At 22.3% G+C, this 26,793-nt stretch overlaps 2 protein-coding genes across 2 annotated transcripts in view; one reads left to right on the forward strand and one right to left on the reverse strand.

Moving 5' to 3' along the window:
- Nucleotides 1–26,793, reverse strand: part of LOC107070713 (B9 domain-containing protein 1) — an 87,600-nt gene that overhangs the window by 56,399 nt on the left and 4,408 nt on the right. The gene's annotated exons all lie outside the window — the stretch shown is intronic.
- LOC107070727 (trehalase) lies at nucleotides 138–25,517 on the forward strand. The gene is made up of 11 exons (XM_015329182.2): nucleotides 138–278; nucleotides 1,347–1,459; nucleotides 13,592–13,708; nucleotides 14,949–15,250; nucleotides 15,501–15,679; nucleotides 15,940–16,121; nucleotides 16,980–17,229; nucleotides 17,313–17,553; nucleotides 17,877–18,076; nucleotides 24,146–24,351; nucleotides 24,971–25,517. The coding sequence occupies exons 2-10, from the start codon at nucleotides 1,353–1,355 to the stop codon at nucleotides 24,341–24,343; spliced, it is 1,776 nt and encodes a 591-aa protein (XP_015184668.1). The 5' UTR covers nucleotides 138–278; nucleotides 1,347–1,352; the 3' UTR covers nucleotides 24,344–24,351; nucleotides 24,971–25,517.

Genomic DNA, 26,793 nt, shown 5'->3' on the forward strand with positions numbered 1-26,793 from the left:
AGTGGCGACGATGAAAAAAGTATGCACAGAAAATTATAATCGTTGACCAATCGGCAAGGAGGCACGTCTGAACTATTGTCCAATCAACGTACAGTTCTTATCTTACCTCGAAGGAAATATCGAGTATATAAACACTTATCTTGGTTAGTTAAAACCTGAGTTAAACAGGTACACCCGTTGCCTGTTGTTGGTCGCGTTAAAAAAGAAACCAAAAAAAGAAACAGAGAGAGCGAGAGAAAGAGAAAGAAGATAATTAAGAAATAATATCCGTACAAAAAGTAAGAAAAAATAAATAAAACAAAAGTTAAAGTAAGAAAGAGAGAAAGTGAGATAGGAGGAGATAATTAAAACATTATATCCGTATAAAAATAAAATAAATAAATAAATAAAGAAAAAAAGAGAGAGAAAGAGATAGAAATAAAAGATAATTAAGAAATTATATCCGTAAAAGAGTAAAAAAAAAAAATAAAATAAAATAAAATAAAAAATAAAAATAAAGGGATAGAGAAAGAAAAAAAGAAAGAAAGAAAGAAAAGATAAAGAGTTCGAAGTTGAAAAGAGATAAGAAATAAAATAGATTAATCTTTGTTTGAAACACTTCTTAGAAAGAAATATTACCTAAATATAACACGCACAAAAAATAAAAAAATAAATAAAAACAAAATAAAAAAGATAATAAGAAAGAGAGAAAGAGAGAGAGAGAGAGAGAGAGAGAGAGAGAGAGAAAGGGTGTTTATACCTTGTATTGGGTTACTATAATCGTTAGAAGGTTGTCGTTCACTTTATCCAAAAGTATGAGAAAGAGAGATAGATAAGAGTGAAAGAACAGTCAAGGAATCTGCGGCCGGTGAGCGGATGTTATTTCTCTCTTTCTCTTTCTCTCTCTCTCTCTCTCTCTCACACATTCTCATTCTTACTTTATCCAACTCGAACGAGTATATCGTAGTTAATAGTCGTCGGTGTTGTCAGTCGTTTGACCGATCGTTGCACGACTCGGATCGGTTTGGCGGGTGTCTTTGTTTAATTTATTTTTTTTTTTTAAACGGGGGGTATAAAACTGACACCCACAGACATACTCAAACGCGCGTGCGTTTTTTTTCTTATAAAATATAAAAACAATAAAAAAAAATATACCAAGTTTTTTTTCGGTGTAACACAAAGTTTATTATATCATCGTTGTTTTCTTTCTCTCTCTCTCTCTCTCTCTCTCTCTCTCTTTTTCTGTAACTGTGACTTTTGTTGTTAGTTAAAAAATACGAGACATATATTTTTAAATAAATATATAAAAATATAATTAAGAAGAGAAATTAATTAGTTAAATTATTAATTAATAAAATAATATATAGATCGAGATGGGTATTGGAATATTTCTACTGATTTCGGGTGCTACAGTTGTTGCTTTGGGCAATGCTGCTTCCATTGGCAGTACGAACAGCAAGGTCACGGACGATTGTACCAGGTAAGCGAAAGGAAAAACCGAAGGTCTTTCCAATCCTTCAAACTCTCAGATAATTTATAAATTCATAAGATAATCCCCTTAAACTCGTTCCATATATATATATATGAATTTATTTAAATACTTTTATTTATTTTTTTATTTATTTCTATGCAATCTATGGTTTCTTTCTTCATATTTTTATTATCTTTAAAACAAGTTGTGAATCGATTATTATTCGTTTATTTTCTTATTTTATTTTTGGTTTTATTTTTGTATATGTTTTTTTTACACTTTACACGCATTACCATGTGAATGTGAAATAATACGCTGAATATATGAATTAATATATGTATATGTTATACGAATTAATTTAAATATATTTTATTTTTATTTTATTTTTTTTTTCTTCATTTTTTTGGTTATCATTATTTTCAGAACAAGTTATTAATGAATTATTATTTTTTAATTTCTTTTTTTATTTTCAATTTTTTAATTTTTTGATGTATTTTTTCTACATTCATGTGCATTATCGTCAATGATAAATGAAAATTACATATATTCGTTTATTTAATTTTGTTTTCTTTTTATACAATGTTATTATTCTTACATTATGAAAGAAATTAATGTTTGTCTATCATGCGAATGTAAAAAAACGCTTTTCGTTATGCATATACATATATATATATATATATATTGAATTGTTCTCATTTCAGTTTACAATACGCAAAGATAAATAGATTTATACGAAATACGTTTCTTTTCGATTCCCGCACACCTGTTCGTTTCTTTCACGAGTTTGTCTTTTACTCGATAAAAAGAAAAATGAAAAAAGAAAAAAAAATAACTACGAACGTTAACAATGTAGTTTGTTACAATGTTAGTTTGTTACAATGTTAGTTTGTTACAACTCGTTAAAGTGACCATTTGAAAATGCAAATGTTTAATGTTATCATTTGTTTTTTTTTTAACGTAGGAATAATTTCGAATGTTACTATAATTATTTTTGTTATATCAACGTTTATGTTTTATAACTCGTTTTCATTTCTAAAAAAAAAAGCATGTTCCAAATTTATAAATAAATGTTTTTTGTCTCCTAAAAATTGAGAATTTATAATTTTGTCTTTCTTTTAATCAAATAAAAATACGTACACGGGAAATACGACAGGATTCCTATACAATCCAAGAAAATAATTATCTTCTATTTTTTTTTTTTTTTTATTATTTGCCATTGGAAAGAAAAAAATAATAGTTCTTATTCCTCAATCTAATCTTTTAGTTTTAAGTATATACTTTCCAGATAAAGTTTATATACAAACATCGCATACCGAGATAAACTCTCACTTTATTATCTTTACGAAAACAAAATAACAAAACAAAAAAATTTAATAAAAATGCACTGGGGCATAGCATTTTGATCGAAAAAAATACAAAAGAATAAAAAATAGTTAAAATAACATTAGTCTTCGTTTATCATAAAACTAAGGTTGATAATTTCAAGGATAATTGGTCTAGTGTAAAATGTAGATAATATTACTAGACACACACACATATATGTATATATAATAATAATCATAACTTTTAAATGCACGAGCGGTTATTATTATTTTTTTTCTCTTTCTTTTTTTTTTCTTTCTCTAGTCGCGATAATATTTAACCAAACGTATTATGAACTCCAAACTTTTGACTGTTTCTCGAAAAAAAAGAAAAAAAAATTTTTTTGGTATTAACATATATTATTATACAAATAAATAAAATAAATAAAAATAATATAAATAATTAAAAATTAAACAAAAATTAAAAAAATACATAAATAAAAATATAATATATGTTATTATGCAAATAAAAAAAATAAATAAAAATAATATAAATTAATAAGAATTCAACAAACATTAAAAAAATAAATAAATAAAAATATAATATATGTTACTATACAAATTATAAATGTATTTAGAGAGTTTTCTTTTTGTATTATAATTATTTATCTATATATACTATAATTTATATTTTATTTTTATAATATAAATATTGTAATTTTTTTAAATTTAAATTCGGTACACAATTTCAAAATTTAATTCGTCATTTGGAATAATTCATTTTCCAAAAAATATGATCATTTCTTATCGAACAATTTGTACATTCTACATTGTTTATTTTATTTATAATTTTTTTTATTCTCTTCTTTAATTTCTAATAATTATATGGAAGTATAAAATGATGATATCCTTTGACCGTGACATTAGAGAGAAAAAAACTATACAAAAAAACAAGTACATGATTACAAAAGTAATCTAATTGCAAGTTTATTCGTACTTTCATCCAACGAGATAATAAATCTTTTTATTATTTTTTTTTATCATTTCTAAGATAACTATGAAGAGACAGATTATATCTCGATTACGAACGAGGAAACAAACAAAAAAAAAAGAATTTTTCCAACCAATATTTATTTTAATAAATAAATAATGTAATCTCTGTCACTCGAATTATCGATTGTTATCTTTTGTCTTGTGTTTGATCGATAAATTTGTACAAAAAAGATCATTCATTTTTACAAATATATTTTTTATCGTATTTGATAATAATTGCGATAACTTTTATTTAAAAAAAAGAAAAAAATATTCTTTGTATAACTAAGGTTAATTTTTTTTTATCTTTTAAAATGAACTACTTTTACTCGAGTACATGTTTATTGTACATAAATCAACACAAACAAGATATATATCTTTGTTTAAGTAATAAGATTGTTATCAAACTCTTTATTTAAATATCGTTTACTATGATGACGTGATTTATGTATGATATGATCATTAATATCTATCAATTCGTAATTTAATATCATATATTTATTTTTTATTATTTAGAATGTTCGTGTTTAATATTTTATTAAGACAAAGTTTATTATATCATCGTGGATTTGTCGTTAATAGTATCGGTTTAATTATCATTGATAACGTTACTACTCATATACTTGAAAAAAGGCGAGTTCTTTCGCAAATTTGCAATTCAGATATCGTTTCTTTCGTAATGCTCATTGATTAATGGCAATTAAAGGTAATAATGATTGTCTCATTAGATTTCTAAATTTATATCTTTAACGGTTCGCGTCATTCTTCTTCTCTTTTTTTTCTTCATCATTTTTATCTTATGTGTATTTATTTATTATTATTTTGTAATATTTTTTTAATATTTTTCCTTTATGAAAATGTCAAAAAACATTTAAATGTAATAAACAATATATCATATAATATAATATACAATATAATAATAATAATAATAATAATAATAATAATAATAATAATAATAATAATAATTTATCACATTAATAATTATATTTATTTATATTTATATTATATATATTTATTATTATATATAATAATTATATGTATATTGCATATTATTAATATTATAGTATTGTTATATTATTATATTATTCTGTATTTATATTATTATTATATACTATAATAAATCAATATAATATTATTGTTATTATATAATAATAAAATTAATATTATATAATAAAATATAAATATTTAAAATATATGCAATATATATAAATATAAATATTAAATTTATAATAATAAAAATAAATAATAAATATTAAATATAAATTTTTAAATAAATAAAATTAATATATTATTATAATATAATAAATCAATATATCAATATATATTATATATTATATTTATATGATAATAATAATATAAATAATATTATATATATATATATATACATATATATAGAATTATTGATAGATGTGTGGTGAAATCTAATTGATCCAATTTTGCACGTGTTAATTTCCATTGGTGGTGAACGATAACTGCATAACATTAATTAACGATATTCATGCAAGTTAGGATAACCATAGTTATTGTTTGCAACATATATGGAAATTAACTAATCGCGAGAAATGAGGGACAAGAAACGATTATGTCTGTAAAAAAGACATACAAAAAAGAAATTCTTAAAGGCTATTGACACTTGGATTCAATTCCCTTCTCTTGTTATTTATTTTATATCTCACTATAATTATTCACTCTTGAATCAAATTTATCGTATTACAATATCATTTCTTACGTTTCCTTTTTTTTTGTTTTTATATTTAATCATTAAACAAATTACTTTTTCATTTATAATCTGACCTTCTTGTTTGGAACTTTTCATTAATTAAGAAAATAAAAAACTTATTTTATTAACTTTATATCGAAGTGGTAATAGAAAATTATTTGGTTTTTTTTGCTTTTTTTATAATAATTATTTATTTTTCGTATATTTCTAAGAATTGGTATATTTTTTTTCTATCAAACAAAATTATCTTTTAATATTACAACTTACAAATATATATATATATATATTGATGGGACAAATTATTTGATATCTCTTTTTTAACATTACGTTTGATAAATTATCAATCGAATAATCAACAATTAGTTCTCTCTTATCTGTTTCAATACAAAAAAAAAATATTCGTCGTATAAAACGTGATCTTATTCTTTATTTTCTTATCTTTCTTCTTCCTTAATTTATATTTCATATTCGATAATCATAATTATATTGAATGATGATGCTAAGATCTCAAAAATGTGACCTCGAAAGAAAAAAAATCAACCATCTAAATTAGAAACCAAAGTTATTTTAAGTGTCTCAACTCGTTTGTATCGATTGAAATTCTATGATGAATTTGCGATGAATTTGCGAGAACAACGACAATGAATCTTTCGATTAAATCACTAGCAATTATGGTGATATTTATTATTTAAAAAAAAGAAGATAGTGTGTGTGAGTACCTGTTATTTGGCGCACCTATAATAGATGCATATAAAATTGCATACAATGAGAATAAATGCCACGGTATTTTTGATAAATATTCAATATGTTACTTTCCATTTGATGGGAAAACAAAATGAAAGTGTACATATTTCATCTTCGTTTTATTAACTTAGTTAGGAAAAGGTGAAAAGGGAAAGGAAGGGAATAAAAAAGGGTGTTGGGAAATAAGAAATCGTAAAATTGCATTTATTGTTATTATATAGTTGAACAATAATTCAAAGGAAAACTCCTAAGTAATTTGTAAAGGAAAAAAAACAATTACAATTCTAATTTTTTTTCTTTTTTTAAATTGGAAAAATGATTTTATATTTTCTATCAACAATATAAAATAATATAGTAAAAATTGTAATTTGTAAAAGAAATAATAAACAAATACAATTCTAATTTTTTTTCTTTTTTTTTTTATTAAAGAAATTATTTTATATTTTATTTCTCGACAGTTGAAATATATTTATTTCGAAAATTAAATTATATTGTCGAACGATAATACGTTTGTAAAGAATACTCTTAAATAATTTGTAAAAGTGATAATAAACAAATACAATTCTAATTGTTTTTTCTTTCTTTTTTTATTGGAAAAATTATTTTATACTTTTTATCGACAATAGAAATGAATAAATAATATTTATTTCAAAAATTAATAGACATAGTAAAAATTATATAATTCAAATGCATATATAATATATATTTTAAAATGAAAAAACTAAAATGTGAAATTTATAGTATTCTATTAAAAGAAATTGTTCTTTCGTTAAAGATAATATATTCGAAAAATTTCACTTGTTCAAAATTGTTCTTAAAAATATTTCTATATAAACAATGTAACATTTAATTCTGTTACCGTAACAGCAAATTCAAGAATACCAAGAATGCAATATGAATGGAGTTTATTCTACGAATATAAGATAAATAATTCGAGGAATTTATACGTTTAAAATGTATTTTATTTTCTTAACAATCCTAAGATATAAAATATAATTCGGAAGAATTATTTAAAAGAATTTCAAAGTGAATTTTACAGTTGCATAGTTTTGATCGATAATTCAGATCTATCTATTTTGAGATTTTTGTTTATGATTTTTTTTTCTTCGTTAAATCAAAGTTATATTTTTTACTGAATTTGTTTTTTTTTTTATTTTAAAGGATAAAATCCCTTTTTTCTACTTTCCCTTTTAACGAGTGACATCGAACAAAAGGAGAAGAATCGTCCATCCCAAGGGAGGTGAGAGAGAAGGGGAAGGGAGGGGGTAAAAAGTTTCTCATAATACCCAAAGGGCTGAGATTTGCAGTAGAATAGGGTTGGTTCAAACCATTATAATGTCTCCATAAAGACTTGCTTTATGAGCAACGAAGGAAACAGTTTTGTGTAGAGAGAACTTTGTGTGTATCTGTATATTTATATGTTTGTGCATGTGTGTGTGTGGGTAATGTTACTAAACGAAAAAGTATTGTCCAGATTAAACGACTAAAGTTTATCGAAAATTTGCCAAATACATACCACAATAGTACTGTTGTATATCTACAGTTATCCTATCGAAGATTAAAAACGATTCGATCGGTTATAACAATTACTCGAGTTGTTTATATTTTATCAATAAAACTGTGGTAGATTAATATTTTTTTCTTTTTTTTTAAATCGGTATCGATGACTAGTTAAACAAATAACGTTCATTATCTTTAACCAAAGATATGCAATCTGATATACGTTTTTACGAGAATAATATTTCATTAAAAATTATTTATATGTAATGACTTATAAATTTTATACTGGTAATAAACAAATATATTTTTCATCTATATCTCTTATGGTCAGATAAATTTAACTTAAAAAAAAAAAATATATATATATATATAACATATTATTTAATATATTTATTATAATATAAATAATAAATAAAAGTTTATTAATTATAAATTTATTATTAATATTTATTATAATTAAGTATTTTATATTTTATTATTTTATATATATTTTTTTTTCTTACACTTTGTATTTTCTTTTCTTATACGTGTATTAATTTAATTCGTAGTTATAATTCGTAAAATAAATTGAAAAATTTGCATACGATGGTTGGTACACGGTAAAAGAAAATTATACAAAATGTTTGAAATGTAGTTAATAATTATAAATCTAAAAAAAAGAGAGAATTTTACGTTTTTCCAACGAAATGAAGCTTTTATAATTGTTAACAGTTTATTTGATGAATTTCAACATTTTCTCGTCAGACTTTTTTTTTTTTTTTGCTCATCAATCATAACGATTGTATGTTTCACATTTAATATGTTACTCCGAAATTCATATATTTTTCCATTTTTTATTTTTTTTTATTTTTTTTTATTCAATATATATGTATCTACGTATTTTATCAGATGTCAGATTTTATCAAATTTTATTAAACAATTATATAAACGATGTGTCCTACTTTAATTACAATTGAATGTAACAATATTTTTACAGTATCTGATCTCGATGATATAAAAATGTGTTTGTTCATATTGATAAATATTATCGAAAAGGTTACATTGAAATATGCAAATATAGGATTGTCCATGATTTCTTTAACAAATAATATTATTATATATACATATATACTTATATTATATACTTTCGATATAATCGATAAATGTCAACATAACGGTATCGATTTGCTTCCCTTCATTTGTCCTGTTTTCGTAACCTCAACTTACACAAAGTTATTGCAACACACACACATATATTTATAATAATTTTATTTTTTATTATATATTATATTATTTATTATATATTATATATTTTAATAAATATAAATATATATAAAATATAATAAGTTAAATGTAATATAATAAATAAATAAATATATAAAATATTAATATTATATTATATATATATATATATATATATATATATATATATATATATATATATTAAAATTATATATTATTAATATAATATAATAATAATATATAATAATATACAATACAAATTATATATTTATATTATAAAATAATATAGTATATTTATTATATATTAACAATTTAATTTATATAATGTATTATATATAATAATAATAATAATAATAATAATAATAATAATAATAATAATAATTCGTGTGTCAATTGAAATTTACAATATAATATTAATTAGATTATTTTTTTCAATCAATTTATTAATTTATTTATATTTTTGACTCCAGATATGATCTGTGAAAATATTACACCATATTATATTTTTTTTAACCGTCTTGTATGAGAACGTAGGGTGTGTCTAAGGGGTTAGTCGAGATAAAAGCTCGTCGTGTCAATACTTTTTTTCCCTTATTTTTCTTTTTTCTTTTTCTTTTTTTTTTGTTCTTCTCACTTTGAGTTCTCTCAATCGTATCGCATTCCTTCTTCTTTTATTCCAGTAAATTTTATTATCCTACGTCTCTCTATGTATTGTGTGTATGTGTAGTTATGTATTACGAGAATATTGCACGATATCTCATCGTGAACTTTACCCTACTTGAAGAAATAGAGTAGAATAAGTATTACGCTCGTCATATCATCGATATTATCTCACACTTCTTTATAGGAACAATTTTTGGAATAATGCAACTCACTCAATGTCATACTATACGACTACTACCAACTATGACGACGAGATTATTATAGAAGATGATTTTTTTTCTTTTCTTTTGTTTAATTTTTTTTTCTCAAAAGCTTGACTTACCCAAATTGTTTCAAAAATGTTCCGAAAATTTTTTACTGAACTTTTGTATTAACTTTTCTTTACCACTCCCCCCCCCGCGGTCTGAAATAAAATAACAGACATTGTTTATATTATTGGATTTATATATTTTCCTTTTTTTTTATTCTTAACAAAATTTTATATATGTTTGGAAGAATAAATTAAATGGAAATTTAAATAAAAAAAATAAATTCTTTATTTTGTGCAAAAAAATGATTGAAATGATTTTTAGAAAAATTTATTATCAATTATACATATATATATAATTATAATATATAATTATTAAAATATATTATTTAAAAAAAACGCGCGCGCGCGCGTCTCTCTCTCTCTCTCTCTCTCTCTCTCTCTGTGTGTGTGTGTGTGTGTGTGTGTGTGTGTGTGTGTGTGTGTGTGTGTGTGTGTGTGTGTGTGTGTGTGTGTGTGTGTGTGTGTGTGTGTGTGTGTGTGTGTGTGTGTGTGTGAGAAGATCATTTATATATTATTTATAATCATTATTAAGTTTGTGATTTGATTGTTTCATTAATTAATTTATGAATTTACTAAATAAAAAAATATTTATTATTTTATATTTATTATTTTTCTCGAAAGCTACACAAAAATAAATAATCATACGTGTAGGGGTGGAAAGAATCAAAGGATTCGTTTCATATCAAAAACAAATAACTCTCGTTTAAAATGTACTAAATAATAACGAACTGTTTCGATGACAGATCAATTAAATTTGACAAATGAAATGAAAAAAAAAATAGTTCGGCAATCGCTGAAAAAAAAGAAAAATGTTTCGAACCGATAAAAGATTAACCAACGAACTACGAATGTTACCCTGAATCAAACGTTTTTTATTTCTTGACTTTCATTTTTATTTTATCTTTTTCTTTTTAATTATTATTATTATAAGAAATGAAGTTTTGTCAATTGATAAATTTTTTTGGTAATTTTTTTTATAGACGTACGAGATGATTGAAAATAAAACGATTGAGATGAGTTTGTAGTTTTGGTAGGAAGAAAAAAAAAACATTCGTACATTTGTCATCGTTTACAAATCTGAGGATGAAATAAAGCCAGTTTTAATTTGGCAAAAATAAAACGACAACGAGACAACGGACAACGACGACGACAACGACGACGACGATAACATCAATAAATAATAACGACCGTCGAATTACAATCTCTATCCCGTAAATTCACGTCGAATTCAGTTCGTTCGTACGTTCGTACATTCGTTCTTAATTGCTTTCATTACACAGATTTATCAAATATTTCACATTAACGAGATATCCCCCATATATCTCATCAATAATACAAGAAAGGGTAATTCATCTATTCTCAAAAGTATATTTTATATTCAGTAGTATATAATTATTTTTAAAATATTTATTATTAACATAAATGATAAACCGATTGAACATAATTCCTTAAATTAAAATAATTATCAAGAGTTATTGTGTATACACACATTACACACACATAAAAAGAAAAACAAATTTATATGAAATATTAATGCGATTAAATGAAAGTAAATTATTTTTTTTTATAAATTTATTTTATATATATTACACATGTATATATATTAAGAATAAAAGGTTTTACACAACAATGGTGATTTTCTACGAAGCGTAAACCACGAACTACGTAAATTACGTTCCTGTGACCTACGACTCGTATGAATTATGCTATTGTAAAGATCCCTTCACCCTTTATGACGTTTAACATATTGCCACGATTAACAATAAATTCTAAAAAATAAAAAAATTCAATTGATATTTTTACTCTTATACAACCTTAACAAAAATATCAAACGTCAATGTAAATTACGATACACTTGAATTATTTTCAATGTATTAATCAAAAAAAAAAAATCAAAAAGAAAATGTGGGAAAAAGAGGATAAAGTATGAACACTAACCATAAATAAAACAATAGTTCGCACTATCTGTTACTAATATAAACTTGAATAAAAAAAAAACTAAAACAAACAGGATGGTGTAATTATGTGTGATTATTAACGTTGGTTGAGTTTTTTTTTTGCACCGTTTCTCGTGGGAACGCGACGTAAAAGAGTCGCTTTTAAAAGAAGAAGAAGAATAAGAAGACAATGACAAAAAAAAAATAATCACATTTAGAATCACTCGAAAGTAGAAAATTGATTATAAATGGGTTGAGTTAAGAAAAAAAAAACTAAAAGAATAAAAAATTAACATTAATCTTTAAATCTGTGACACAATTTTTTGCGTTGCATTGCGATGCAATTATAAAAATAAAAATCCAAAATCTATTGTATAATCAAATAAATATTACAATTATTATTATATTATTTTAATATAATAATAATAATTATTTAATATTTAATATAACAATTATTATATTAATTTTATTTTGTAATAAAATTTAATATAAATACACATGATCTACTTATACTTGAGAAAATCTTTCAAAAAAAATTAAAAAAAAAAAAGTTATAAAAATCATATCTCAGATATACGTTAAATATTAGATTTATTTTTTTATTTGTTTTGTTGTTGTTGTTGTTTTTTTTTATGTGTCCTTCACGATAAAACGAAGTTTCTCTAACGAAAAGAAAGAATCAACTAGTAGTAGTAGTAGTATTAGTAATAGTAGTAGTGTAGTACGTGGATTAGTTCGAAGTTAATTCCCAATGCGCTTGAAAGCTTTGATTGGCTACTTCGTTTAGTTCGCTAACACTGTAAAAAGACAGAAAAATCTTGTTCTTCTTTTTCTCTCACAGTTATCCCTTTCCTTTTCTCAAAGTCTTCGTATCATAAGATTCTTTAAAGTTCTGTTCAAGTATCACTTTAATTACTACTTACATCCTTGAGAACTCGAAAGTACTACTCTTCTTTCTTTTAAAAAAAAGTTTCAGCTTCACATTTTAACGAAAAATTGTAATTATTACTAAAGTAAAACTTATTACAAAAAAGACAGTATAACAAATGAATAAAATTACAATAAAATCTTGAAAAAATCAAAAATTTTGATACAATTGGAAATCATTGTTGAACATTTACACATTTATTTATTTTCAATCAAATTTGTAGGAATTTTTTGTTCATTTAATTTTTCATAATTCTATCTTAATATGTATTAAATAAATAAAAAAATAAATCTTGCTTTAATTAGGATCCTCAAACATTTGTTTTAGTATTTATTTAAAATTAATTCATACGAATTTTTTTTTCATTCAATTTTTCATAATTCTATCTCAATACTTTTATTAAAAATTAAAAAAATAAATCTCTTACTTCAATTGGAATCATTGAATTTTTTAAAATCAAATTCATATGCAATATTTATAACATAACAATATAAACTTTTCTCATTGTTTATTTTTTTATTGGATATAATACAGTGTATTTTATCTGTCTCAAAAGTGTGATATTTTTCTACCCTCTTATAGTTACCATATTGAAGTCACGTACCGGTTTCTTTTAAGTAGAATTTTAAAAAATGATTTTATGTCGACGTAAAAATGAATCGAAAGGCAAAATACGACATTCTCAAATACAAATACCACCTCTCCTCCTTCGTCACCCCTCATTTTATATACATCATATGAATAATGTATTAAATATATATTTTTTGTTTTATTTTATTTTACAGCAAGATTTATTGCGAAGGGCCACTTTTGCAAACAGTACAGTTAGCTCAAATCTTCAATGACAGTAAAACATTCGTTGACCTGTTTCAGAAGAATGATCCTGAAATTACGCTTATCAAGTAAGTAATCACCAAACACATATACACACAGACATATACATTGATAAGAATTATATGTGTTTTTTTAAACATTCCTAAACGATATTTTTAAAATGATTTTACACAAATTTTGATTGATTGTAAATTAATATCAAATTTATATGAATTAATGATTCATAAATAATATATTGTTTTTTATCATTGATTATAAATTTACTAATACAAATACTTAAGCGTACATTTAATAATAAATGTATTAAAATTAATTTTACTATGACTTATGATAAATTTTCTTTAGAACAATCGCGAAGTTTGCATTTTCTAAGGATTCTCAGTCAAGTCTTGATGTGTAAGATAAGAGAACACACATGTTTCCACCAGATGTTTCTTTATTGTCTCGTGAAACAGTGCAAACGTAAGCAGCAAGTAGCAAGTAGGATATGGAAGGAACATATAATATAACAGAATATTTAAATTTTATCTTATTGTTAAAACACCATAAGTTTGTAACACGTGAAACATCTTACCAATATTGAAAGAAAAAATCTCATAAAATTATTCGATATATCTAATATTTCCATTTAACGAAACTATTTCATTTGTTGAAACAAGAAACTATTTCTATTTTATAGAAAAAAAAACAATAAAATGAAAAGAATTTAACAAATTGATCATTTAAACTATTTCGATCATTTGAAATGTTTCTTTAGTTTTAATCATCCTATTTAATATATCACAATATTATGCACTCAATTAATGTTAATAGACAGATCATTAACTTAACATCGGATGAATAAACATTATCATCTGTGCAATTAATTTATAACGTCAAGTATTTTTTTTCTACTTATTGCTTACGTCAATTGCAGTATGTTATCCAATTTAATCGATTTTTAATTACACAATTTTTATGAGCAAATTTGAGTTTAACATTCAATCGTAATTCGATAATTAACTAAAAAGTTATTTTATCTAGGTTTAAGATAATTATAGATAATTATACAGTTATATAATATATATATATATATATATATATATATATATATATATATTATACAATTTAATTTTATAATATGTAATATATATTCAAATTATAATAACAAGTTTATAATATTATATTTATTAAATTTATTAAATTAAATATAATTATATAATATATTTTTAAAGAATATAAGATTTGTAATAGTTAAATAAAATATTTATATAGGATTTTATTTTTATTATTTTTATTATTATTACTATTTGTTTTTTTATTTCCAAGTTTTGACAAATTAATGGCAGAAACGAATAATCAACCAAATCGTTCGCAAGTAAATCAATTCGTTTTGGAAAATTTTTCAATGGAAAGTGAACTAGATAATTATACGTTACCCGATTGGCAAGAAAATCCTCCAATATTAAAAACCATTGAAGATCCTAATTTGCAAAAGTGGGCTAAAGAATTGAACGAAATATGGAAAAAATTGGCGAGAAAGATAAAACCGATGGTATCGGAACATCCAGAAAGGCATAGTATTATTTATGTTGATAAACCATTCGTAGTACCTGGTGGTCGATTTAAAGGTACACTCTATACTAAATATTTATATCATTATTATTATTATTATTAAATTTAACAATCGAAACTAATTTTAATAATTATATTAAAGTACGTTCATATAAATCGAATTTAAAAATTATTAATTTTAATATATAATATAACTACTTTATTAATTATTTAATAATTTATTTTTTTTCTTATTTGTTTATATTAATATAATATTAATATTTTAATATTTAATATTTAATATAATAATAATTTATTGTTTAATAGAATTTTATTACTGGGACAGTTATTGGGTAATTGAAGGATTATTGATATGTGGAATGACTGATACTGCTAGAGGAATGATTGACAACTTTTTATCGATGGTAGAAAGATTTGGATTTATACCAAACGGTGGTAGAGTTTATTATCTTATGAGAAGTCATCCACCATTATTAATTCCCATGGTAAGTTTTGATTTAACGAAGTATATTTTACTTTCATTTTCATTCGAATAAACAGACCAAACTTGAATTTCATTTTAACGATCAAATTAATATTCGATTGATTGATATTCGAAAAGAAAAAAAAGTAGAATAAAACATTTAAAACATTTAAAACTATTTTTTTTTCTTGAAAATTTGTTATCAAGATCACTCGAAAAAGAGATTTAAATTAACTTTTGATAAATTACTCTCCTAATAGTTTTAATTGTTCGTTGATGTAGGTCAAGCTGTATTTAGAGTACACGCAAGATTACGAGTATTTGAAGAAAATAATCGGAACCTTGGAAAAGGAATTTGATTATTGGATTAAGTACAAAATGATCAATGTTAATAAAAATGGAAAAACTTATAGGATGGCTCATTACGTAGTTAATAGTCCAAGGCCACGACCAGAAAGTTATAAGTACGTTTCAATTTATTATTATTATTATTATTATTATTATTATTATTATTATTATTATTATTATTATTATTATTATTATTATTTCATGTTACTATGCCAGATTTTAATATGGTGTAATAATAATAATAATAATAATAATAATAATAATAATAATTGTAAGTATTTCTTTTACAATAATATTTAAATAAATAAAAAAGCAAAAGAATATTATTATATTAAATAATTAAAAAATTAAATAAATAAATAATTAAAATAAATAATTAAAAATAAATAATTAAAAATTAAAATAAAGAAACATATTATTATTATATTATATAGTTTTAATAAATTAAAATATTTTTAATAAATAAATTTAATATTAAAACTTTAATAAATAAAATTAATATAATTATATTATAATTTTAATTTAATAAATATTTAATTAATATTATTATATTATAATTTTATTAGATATTAAAATCAAAACAATTTTAATATAATAATACACAATATAGGTATTAATAATTTCATTAAAACTTTATAATAATTTATAATAAATGAAATCTCTACGATAAAATATCAAAAAATAATAGGTGAATTTTGAAACAATTCGTAATTTAATAAAGATCGTAAAATTATTCGATAACTTTTAAACGATAGTTATTATTAAGATGAAATATTTAAAGTTGTGTTGCTTTTCTAATCAATATCGCGTAAACTTTATAACAGTAGTTCGAAATAAACTTTTATATAAATTAATCGATCATGATAAAATTCGAAAAATTTGTTTTACAACTAATGGTAGATAATTTTTTAAAATTTTAATACCTTTAATGAATTTCTTTTTATTATTAATTAAAAGAATTTATTTATTTTTAGGGAAGATTATTATTTGGCTCAGAGATTTTCGGACGTTGATGAACAGGCATCATTTTACAATGATCTGAAAGCTGGTGCTGAGAGTGGTTGGGATTTTTCAGGAAGATGGTTTACAGGGTCGGATGGTCAATTGTCAAATAATTTGATTGATATTAATACGCATAACATAATACCCGTTGATTTGAATAGTTTTCTACAACAGAATGCACGTACTTTGGTTAAATTTTTGACAAAAATTAAAAAAGTACAAGTAAGTTAACACAACCAGCCAAGTTTTTTTATTGATCTTTTTCATAAATCTTTCTTACTATGATGATTTATTTGTTTATATAGAAAATTTCATATTACGTGAATATGGCGAACAAATTTCAAAAAGGTATTGACGAAGTATTGTGGAACGACGAGTATAATGTTTGGATGGATTATGATTTGAAAAATCAACGTCATAGAACATCATTTTATCCAACAAATTTGTCACCATTATATACCCTAAGCTACAATGCTAATAATGTTCAAGATATTGCACTTGGTGTTGTATCTTATTTAAAGAAAACAGGAATCCTTACCTACTTTGGTAAGTATAACTAATAATAACTAATATAACAACTAATTATTATAATATAATATAATATAACTAAAAATAACAAATAAAAATAATATATAATAAAATTAAGAATAACAAATAAAAATAATATATGATAAAACTAATAATAACTAATAATAATATAATATAATATAACTAAAAATAATTAATAATAATATAATATATAATAACAAAGAATAACTAATAATTACCATAACGTAATAATTTCATATTATTCTCAAAAAAATAAAACACAAAAATAATATTAAACCAAATACACGATACAATAATTAGCAATGATTTTTACAAAATAGGTGGTACTCCAGCATCCCTAAATCAAACCGGTGAACAATGGGATTTCCCTAACGCATGGCCACCCCTACAATCTATAATGATTCAAGGATTATACCGAACTCAAGTAACCGAAGCTGTTCAATTCAGTTCGCGTCTTGCACAAAGATGGCTAGAATCTAATTATATTGGCTTTGAAGCTACAGGAAAAATGTTCGAAAAGGTAAGTTATTATCTTTTACATAATTTAATCCTTTAATTAATTAATTACTTACGTTTTAACATTTCAATTAGAATGAATTATTATCGATTGATCCTTTGAGTGGAAGAATTAGGTCAATTTTAACTTAACTTCTCTTGATATGTTTTATTTTCTTTTCTTTTTTTTTTTTTTAACATAAATTAACTCGGATTTATTTATAATCTTTCACCCCATACCAACTAACGTAAAAAATTTAGTCAATTATATTCAAAAACATTTTCAAATTGAATCTAAAGACACTAAGTTGATGTTAATCTTACAAATTAGGGTTTTTCTAACATTCTTAAAATAACTAATGGTGTGTATGTTTATTTTTTCATTTAATATAAATTAACTGGGATTTATTTATAATCTTCCATCACACCCCAATTAACCTAAAAAATTTACTCAACTATATTCAACTTTAGTCAAAAAGAAATAAAATATTTTCCAATCGAAACTAAAGGTACTAAATTTATGTTAATCTTACAAATTAGGGTTTGTAACATTCCTAAGATAACTAATGGCATGAATAAAACGATAAGTAAAGTTAAAAGTATCATTATCATTCGAATTAACATAAAAGAAATGTTTAATTGACAGAATTATGTTAAATTTGTATAAGACTTGTGAAGGGAGAATTAAGTATATCGTTAATACATTTTCTTTTATTTCTTATTTCTTACTTTTACACTCCCCCAATACCCTTGAAATCGTGTTAATCCAAGCCCTTCGATGAGAGATATATTTCGAAGGATATAATACAACATAGTAGTAGTCGTCCTCTGATTTATTCACAATGGAAACTGATTGTTCGTAAGCTTCAGCTTTGTTCTTGGACAAAACTAATGCTAGGATAACCATTATGATATCTTCGGGAGGAAACTAAAGAAAATCGTTTTATTGTAAAGGATCTATCTAACAGTATATATAAGAATAACATAATCCCTTTTCCTTATCCTTTTTCTTATCCAACAACAGATTTTTTTCTTTATTTCTTTTTGAATTATTCTTGAAATATAAAAAAATATATATTATAAATATAATAAAATTAAATACATATTATTTGAATATTATATTGTAATTAAAATAATATACAAGATTATCAAAAAAATATTAAAATTTATATTTAATATTATTTTATTTATATATAAAATATATTATATATATACATATATTAAATTATTATATTACATCAAGTATACATATATACTATAATATATTATTATAAATATAATAATTATATATTAAATATATATTATTTAAATATTATATTATAATATAATATAGAAAATTATCAAATATAAAAATTTATATATAAATATAAAAATTATTATATATATATATAAAATATAAAATATTTTAATAAACAAAATATAAATTTTATATATTTATAACAAAATAAATATAAAATGTATATGTATTTTTATATATAAAAATATTTCATATACAAAATATATTATATATTAAATTATTATATCTATATAACTATATATATAAATATTTTTTTTCTTATACTATTTTAGGTACCCTTATATACTCATACTCAAGTATATAATCCTGATCAATATTTTATCAGTTTTATCTAATTTTATTATATAAAATATTCAGCTTCTATTATAATTTTATTTATATATCATTTATCGAACATTTTCTTGATACATCCTATATATATTTTGTATATAAACGTATATACATATGTGTATATGTTTTATATATTATATATATAATACTTACATAAGTATTTACTTATCAATATCGATTTACATCAAAAGGAACAAGTTTTCAAATGTAAAAAGACATTTCGTGTGAGGATCTTCTCGAATAAGAATTTTACTTTTGGTTTTATCGGTAAAAGTTTCAAAGATACGATCGAAAAGTTTTCCCGAATCAATGTGAAGTTGTGAAAGGAAAATGGTCACCACCACCATGTTCACGATAGATTCGGTTAAAGGAAAATGATCTAAAAAAAAGCATAAAACAAGACGTGGTATAAAAATTTAACTTCGAAATGATACGTTACATTCTTTAGATGACGAACGTAAAATGATGAGAGAGAAAAAAATTATATTTTATTTTAATAAAATATTATATTAGAAGTTAACGAAAGATTTATTCTCGAGTATTCTATAGTAATTGTTAATATTATTTATTTTTATATTATTTTATTATATATTTAAATATTTATTAAATAAATAATATTTAAATATATATATTAAATAATATATTAAATAATTATATATATAATATATTTATACTAGTATTAGTATTTCCAATTTTTTTTTGTTAAAAGTTGAAATTTTTTTTTTAATTCTATCTTATTTAATTATTTATTTATTTATTTTATTTTTATTTTTTTTTTTAATTTAATATAACTTTTACAAATTGTAAACATTCAAAAGTATAACTTTGTGAAAAATATATAAAAAAAAAAGAAAAATCACAAGTACGAGATCCAAATTAACAAAATGTTCTATTTATTTCAAAGAACTCAATTATAAATTGCTACAAAATTTAAACTTTTACTATTTCTTAATCTTATCATAAAAGTAATAGCAATAGAATGTCTACCAATCATAAGTTTTTCTACATTTCATTAATAATTTCAAGATATTTTGTTTATTCTTAACTGTAAGTAAAATTAGTTTTCCCTTTTCCAAAAGCTATACTTTCTCGAATACTTTTAATGATTACTGTATATAAATAATATACTTTAATAAATAAATCTATATACTATATATAAGTAATTGTAAAGAAACGAGAAACTAAGAGAACTAAAAGAATCAAATATAATATAATATTGTAAAATAAACGAAAAAGAGATTGAATTTTTATTGAATATTTCTTTTTCTTTCTTCTTTTTTTTTTTTTTTTAATAAACATTTCGAATTTTTATTTTGTTCCGAGTGTTTTATTGTTTTTTTTTATTTGCAGTTATACATTTTTATTTTACGCAAAGTGTATTGCAAGCCTTATTTTTGTATTTTTATTTATTTGTTTTTTACGTTTATAGAAAAGTTTCGATGAAAAGAATAAAAACGCATAGTGAATTCGTTGAACTATTAAACTGAATAAATCTAAATTTTATTGAATCTTTTACACATTTGAAATTTTTATTTTATCGTCAAAAGTGTGTTATATATAGTGCAAATCTATTGTCTATTTTTTTTGCAATTAAATAAAACTTTCATTGAAAAGAATCAACAGCATATTGAAATAAAATAATAAAAATATTTGTTAAGAATACTTTTGGAATTTTTCATTTGTTTAAAGATACGTAAAATTCAATTAACTTTTGTAAACCCTTAGGATGAGTTTCTAGGTTGTATCAGTAGAAGTAAACAAACGGTTAAATTAATGCACATGATTATAGTACAGTTGTGTGTGACAGTATTCAAAATCTTCAGATATTGTAATAGAACCCAAAGCAACTAATCTAACAATAACTCATGTAAATTCGCATCTAAATGCAACAATTGGTTACCATTCGTCAGTTTAATATAGTTTCGGTGTCTGATATCTATCATACATGTGTAGCATGCAAATGTTTTCATTATCTATGGTATACTTGGATTTGTTTGTATTAAACCTAACAGATAACAATATTGTCAATCATGTCTATGTTATTTAAATAAGACAAAATATTTTCATGATGATTAAAAAAATAATCTTTCCATAAATTAAGATAAACTGTGATACAAAAAGAAATATAAACAAAATATTCTAATTCAACATAATTAATTTTAATTAAAAACGATATATAGAAAAATAAATAACAAATGAAAATAAAATTAGTAAAATTAAAGTTTTTAAATTTATATCATAATTATTAATATTATTAATATAATCCATATTTATTATATTTATATATATTTAATTTTATATATAATAATTTATTATCTAAATAATAATAAATATAATATTAATTATGAACAATAATATTATAATTAATATAATTATTATATTTATATTAGAACTCTATAAATTTGTTAATGCTAATTCAACCTAATTAATTCTAATTAAGAACGATATTATATACAAAAATAAAAAATAAATAGAATGAAAACAAATTTAATAAAACTAAAGTTAAAAATATAGAAGTAAAAAATATGTTTTTACATTCGAAACGAATTAGCAAAACATGTAAGAGCTGAAATCCCTTTGAACGTTGGTTGATGTTGTTGATGTTGTTGTTGATGTTGTTTTGAAGTTTCCGTGATCTTCATTTTAAAAGAGGGGTTAAAGTTACCCCCTTGCCTCCTCATGTATACCACGAACAAGATACGAAAAGGTATTTCCTTGGCAAACGCGTAGGAATTTACAATCTCTCGTGTTAAATTGCTGAATCGTTTACTCGTTTGTTCAAACGAATGAACGAACGCAGAAACAAACGAAAGAAAGAAAGAAAGAAAATAATACTGAAAGGTTTTGATCTATCGAGAACCGGCGGCCATTTCTCGTGAAAATTCGTCGATGAATAAAAGCACCAATATTCGCGCGAGATACTAGAACCAATCGTAAAATTGTCCAGGCAGCAAAAGACGAGAAAAGCATTTTTACAATCGTAAAAAATATACTACTACTATTACTACCACTACTACTACTGCTACCCCACTTTTTTTATTTTTTTTATTACTATTTCTGTTTTTGTTAATAAATCCGTTACTTTCAAAAGCTACATCATAACTTCGATATGACCAATCCTAACTATTTGAGAACACTTTATCCGATAAATCGGATCAACTTTTTTACTTTTCTATTTATACAAATTTCATATATGTATTCACTTTTTCTATATATACATATATATGTTTTGTAAAAACTTTTACAATATTTGAATCTGTAAATTGACATTTCTAGATGATATCTCTTTTTTTGTTGTGTTTTTGTTTTTTTACGACTGTGTGTGTATCATTGACTCGATGTGTCACACAACCGAGAAGAGTTAAAAAAAAAAATATAGAACTTCAGTGGTATATTACGTAGGATATAAAAGCCAAGTTAGTACTCTTCATCTGTGTGCTAGATTAAAAATTTTTAGTCGACGTTTTTTCTTTTTTCAACAAAGCCGCGAAATCCTACCTCGCGTTATACGTCATTTCTCGAGTTCTTTGACCTTAACGACTGAAATCACGTAAAAAGAAAAACGAAATATGAAAAAATAGACCAAGTTTATCCTCTTCTATTTCTTCTTCTTCTTCTTTTTCCACTTTCGTTTTATTTATTATAATAAAATATTTCGTTAGATAATAAAATACAAATTTATGTCTAAACATTTTGTATATATATTGTTTACAATTATATATTTTATTCATGTGTAATGTTTAAACGTAATGAAATAATTTTGTAAAAATTTTAAATATTGTGTAAAATATTTTGTATAATTATATATTAGTATATATAAGTAATATATAATTAAAATTATATATTATATAATTATAATAATATAATTATAATAACTAAACTATACATAATTATAATATATATAATATAAATAATTATAATATATAATAAAACATAATAATATATTATATTTTTAAATTTTATTATATATAATATATTATAATACGTAATAAAATAAAATAATATATTATATATTAAGTAATGTTTAAACGTAAAAATATAATATTAAATTAAATATAACTTTTGATTACATATTTCATTCTTCGTGATACAAAAGAACACATTTATTAATAATAAATAATTATCCTGTAAACAATATGCTATTTTTATCACGATTACATTGTCACATTCTCATCCTCTTTCTTTCTATTTCTCTTTTTGTTTATGTCTGTTAGAATTTATAAAAGATTAGTATTCTAAGCGTCAATCTTGATCCATCCGGTTCGTTCGGTTTTCCCTTCAATATGGAATTAGGCGAGTAAATTGGGTGCATGTCTCACGAGAATATGTTCACTATATATAACTTCTAACTATAATAACATAGCCAGTAGTTTCTTACGTACAGGTTGTGTTCATTATTATCCGATCAAATTTACTTTGAGCTTACACAATATCTGATTATTGACCATAATTTTGTTTTACTTGCAGTATGATGCTACTTCACCCGGTAAAGGTGGCGGTGGTGGTGAATATAACGTTCAAGAAGGTTTCGGATGGACCAATGGCATTATTTTTGAATTCTTAAAAACATTTCCTAATATGAAAATTAACAATAATGTTAACAACGACGTACCAAGTCCCGTTGATGTTAACAATAATTCATACGATCACAACGACGTTAAATAATAATCCAGGTAAATTGAAAATAAAAATTAGAAAAAAGAAATAAACAGAATTGTTTCCATCATCTGAAAGTTTGTATTGATGTTTGTTATGTGTTATCCACTACACTACTTGAAATAATCAAACTTTGTTATAAAAGTTTTGTTGTTTGAAACGTAATAAGAAAAATTATTTTTTTAAATATACAACAAGTATAATAATAGGTATAATATATGAGAATACTTTGAAACTAATTTAAATTAAATATATTTCATATCACTTTTACGAGATACGATAGTAAAAAAAGGAAAATATCTTACGTTAGTGAAATTTTTGATATTTTTTCTTTTAAGTCACGATGTTCGTTCTTTCTTCTTTTTTCTTTTTTCTTCTTCTTTTTCTTGCAAAAGTAGTTACATCGATGTGTACGTGAGATTTACGCTAGAGTTATATTTCTAAATGCCCCTCTCTCATCTTGCATTTCTTTATTCGAATAATTCCTAGTTATTCACAAAACGTTTCTGTTAAAAACGAGAAAGGAGAGCGATCTCGAAATATATATATATATATGAATTTATTCAAAGTGCATAAGATGAATATATATACGTGAGACTCAACGAATAATAATAATGTCGTTAAATTTCTTTTCAGGATAACAGGATACCGTGCCAAACATGATTTTGCCAATGAATCTAGTCCATAAGGAAAATAGGACAGCAAAGTTACCAAATTAAATTTTCAACTTTTTATTATTCTATATTATATTATTATCTTATTGTTTATACACTGTCTAATGTAAGACAAAGTATTGCAAGCCTCGCATCGTTATGTTATATTAGGTGTGAATGAATAAGTATGAAAATAGTAAATTGTGTGTATGTGTGTATGATTGTGATTGTGTATGCATGTGCATGTAATTGATAGTCGAGAAAAGTATAGAAGATTCTCTCGAGTTTAAATGTAATTGTGTTATATTATGCGTGATGCAATGTGCATTTGTCTTTACTAGAAAATGTATATATTTTGTACTTAGATTTTGTTCAAATCAATATTTGAACATAAATTGTATAATATATGTACATATGTAGATTACATATCCCATATTATTACGTAATAGATTAATTGTAATTACAAACTTACGAGAATAAAATATAATTTATTTTACTGTAATATAAATATATATGATGGATTAACACAATGTGATTTATTTCTTTTACCTTAAATATTAATCTACAATTATTTAGGAAAAATTAATTAATTAAAAATTAAGTTAAAAAGGGAAACACAAAAGTTTATAATGTTATTTTTCGAATTACAAATGTTTTACGTTAAAAATAACAAATTTAATTGTTATTTAAATAATTAACACTATACTTTAGCTAATAATATTTTTCATTTATTTAGTAAAAATTATAGGATTAATATTTTTAGTATAATATTACTGTAATATTAATAATAATTAAAAAATATTAATTTAAAAATAATTAATAATAACTAATATTAATGCTATAATATTATTATTTATATAATAGCATTATTAATTTAGTAAACATATTTTTAATTTATTTTTCTATATACTATTTCTAGTTATTTTTTCCCTAAAACTCGACTAAATTTATTTTCCTCATTATTATCTTCCCTTCATTAGTCAAAATGTTTAGTGTTACGCACGTTCTTACAGTTTCCAAAGTTGAAATGAGAAAGTTTACATTAGTTATTATACTTTCCCAATTTAAAACATATTACAATAGAAGATAAGGGGAGCAAAAAAAGGTGAAACTTGTTTATTAGTTTCGTTGTTTCTCTAAACTATTGTAATTTGTTAATTAAATGCAAATAACTGATACGCACATCATACATATGTACTTTCGTGAAAGTTTATATATCAAACCTTTAAAACTTTTATCAATCGGGTAATTGAACGTAATAAAACTTTATTCAACTTTGAAACTAAAAAAACATCCCTAAATCACTTTCATCTCTTTGCGAGAAAAAAAAAGAATAGAATTGTAAAAAATTCATGTTCCTTGATGATCCTCAAAACGAAATATAGTTTTGTGCAATACGATAAATCATAGAAAATAAAAAAGAAAAAAATATATTTTTCACTTTAACTCATCTATTCTCGATTTTTCTAAATAAACTTTTCTTTCTCGACTTTGAAATATTCGTAAAATTTATTACCCTAAATTAGAAAGAAAGAAAAAGACAAAATACATAAATCTTTGTTTTTACTGCCAAAAAAAAAAATTAATTGCAAATTTATTTTATATAAATATTAATATATGAAAAAAATTCATTTATCATACTTTTAAAGTTAAATTTAATATTATTATTATTGTTGTTATTATTATTATTATTATTATTATTATTATTATTGTTATTTTATTATTATTATTATTATTATTATTATTATTATTATTATTATTATTATTATTATTATTATTATTATTATTATTATTAAAAATCACGCG

This window comes from Polistes dominula, unplaced genomic scaffold (assembly GCF_049000335.1).
Source record: "Polistes dominula isolate Pdom_NZ unplaced genomic scaffold, Pdom_raw_medaka contig_12, whole genome shotgun sequence".
NCBI lineage: Eukaryota > Metazoa > Arthropoda > Insecta > Hymenoptera > Vespidae > Polistes > Polistes dominula.

What these genes read in the sequence shown, in the direction of transcription:
- LOC107070727 (XM_015329182.2), top strand. Translation starts at nt 1,353, where the DNA reads ATGGGTATTGGAATATTTCTACTGATTTCGGGTGCTACAGTTGTTGCT. An exon ending in CCTGAAATTACGCTTATCAA is followed by an intron (nt 13,709 to 14,948) that starts GTAAGTAATCAC and finishes TTTATTTCCAAG; the next exon opens with TTTTGACAAATTAATGGCAG. An exon ending in AGGAATCCTTACCTACTTTG is followed by an intron (nt 17,554 to 17,876) that starts GTAAGTATAACT and finishes TTTACAAAATAG; the next exon opens with GTGGTACTCCAGCATCCCTA.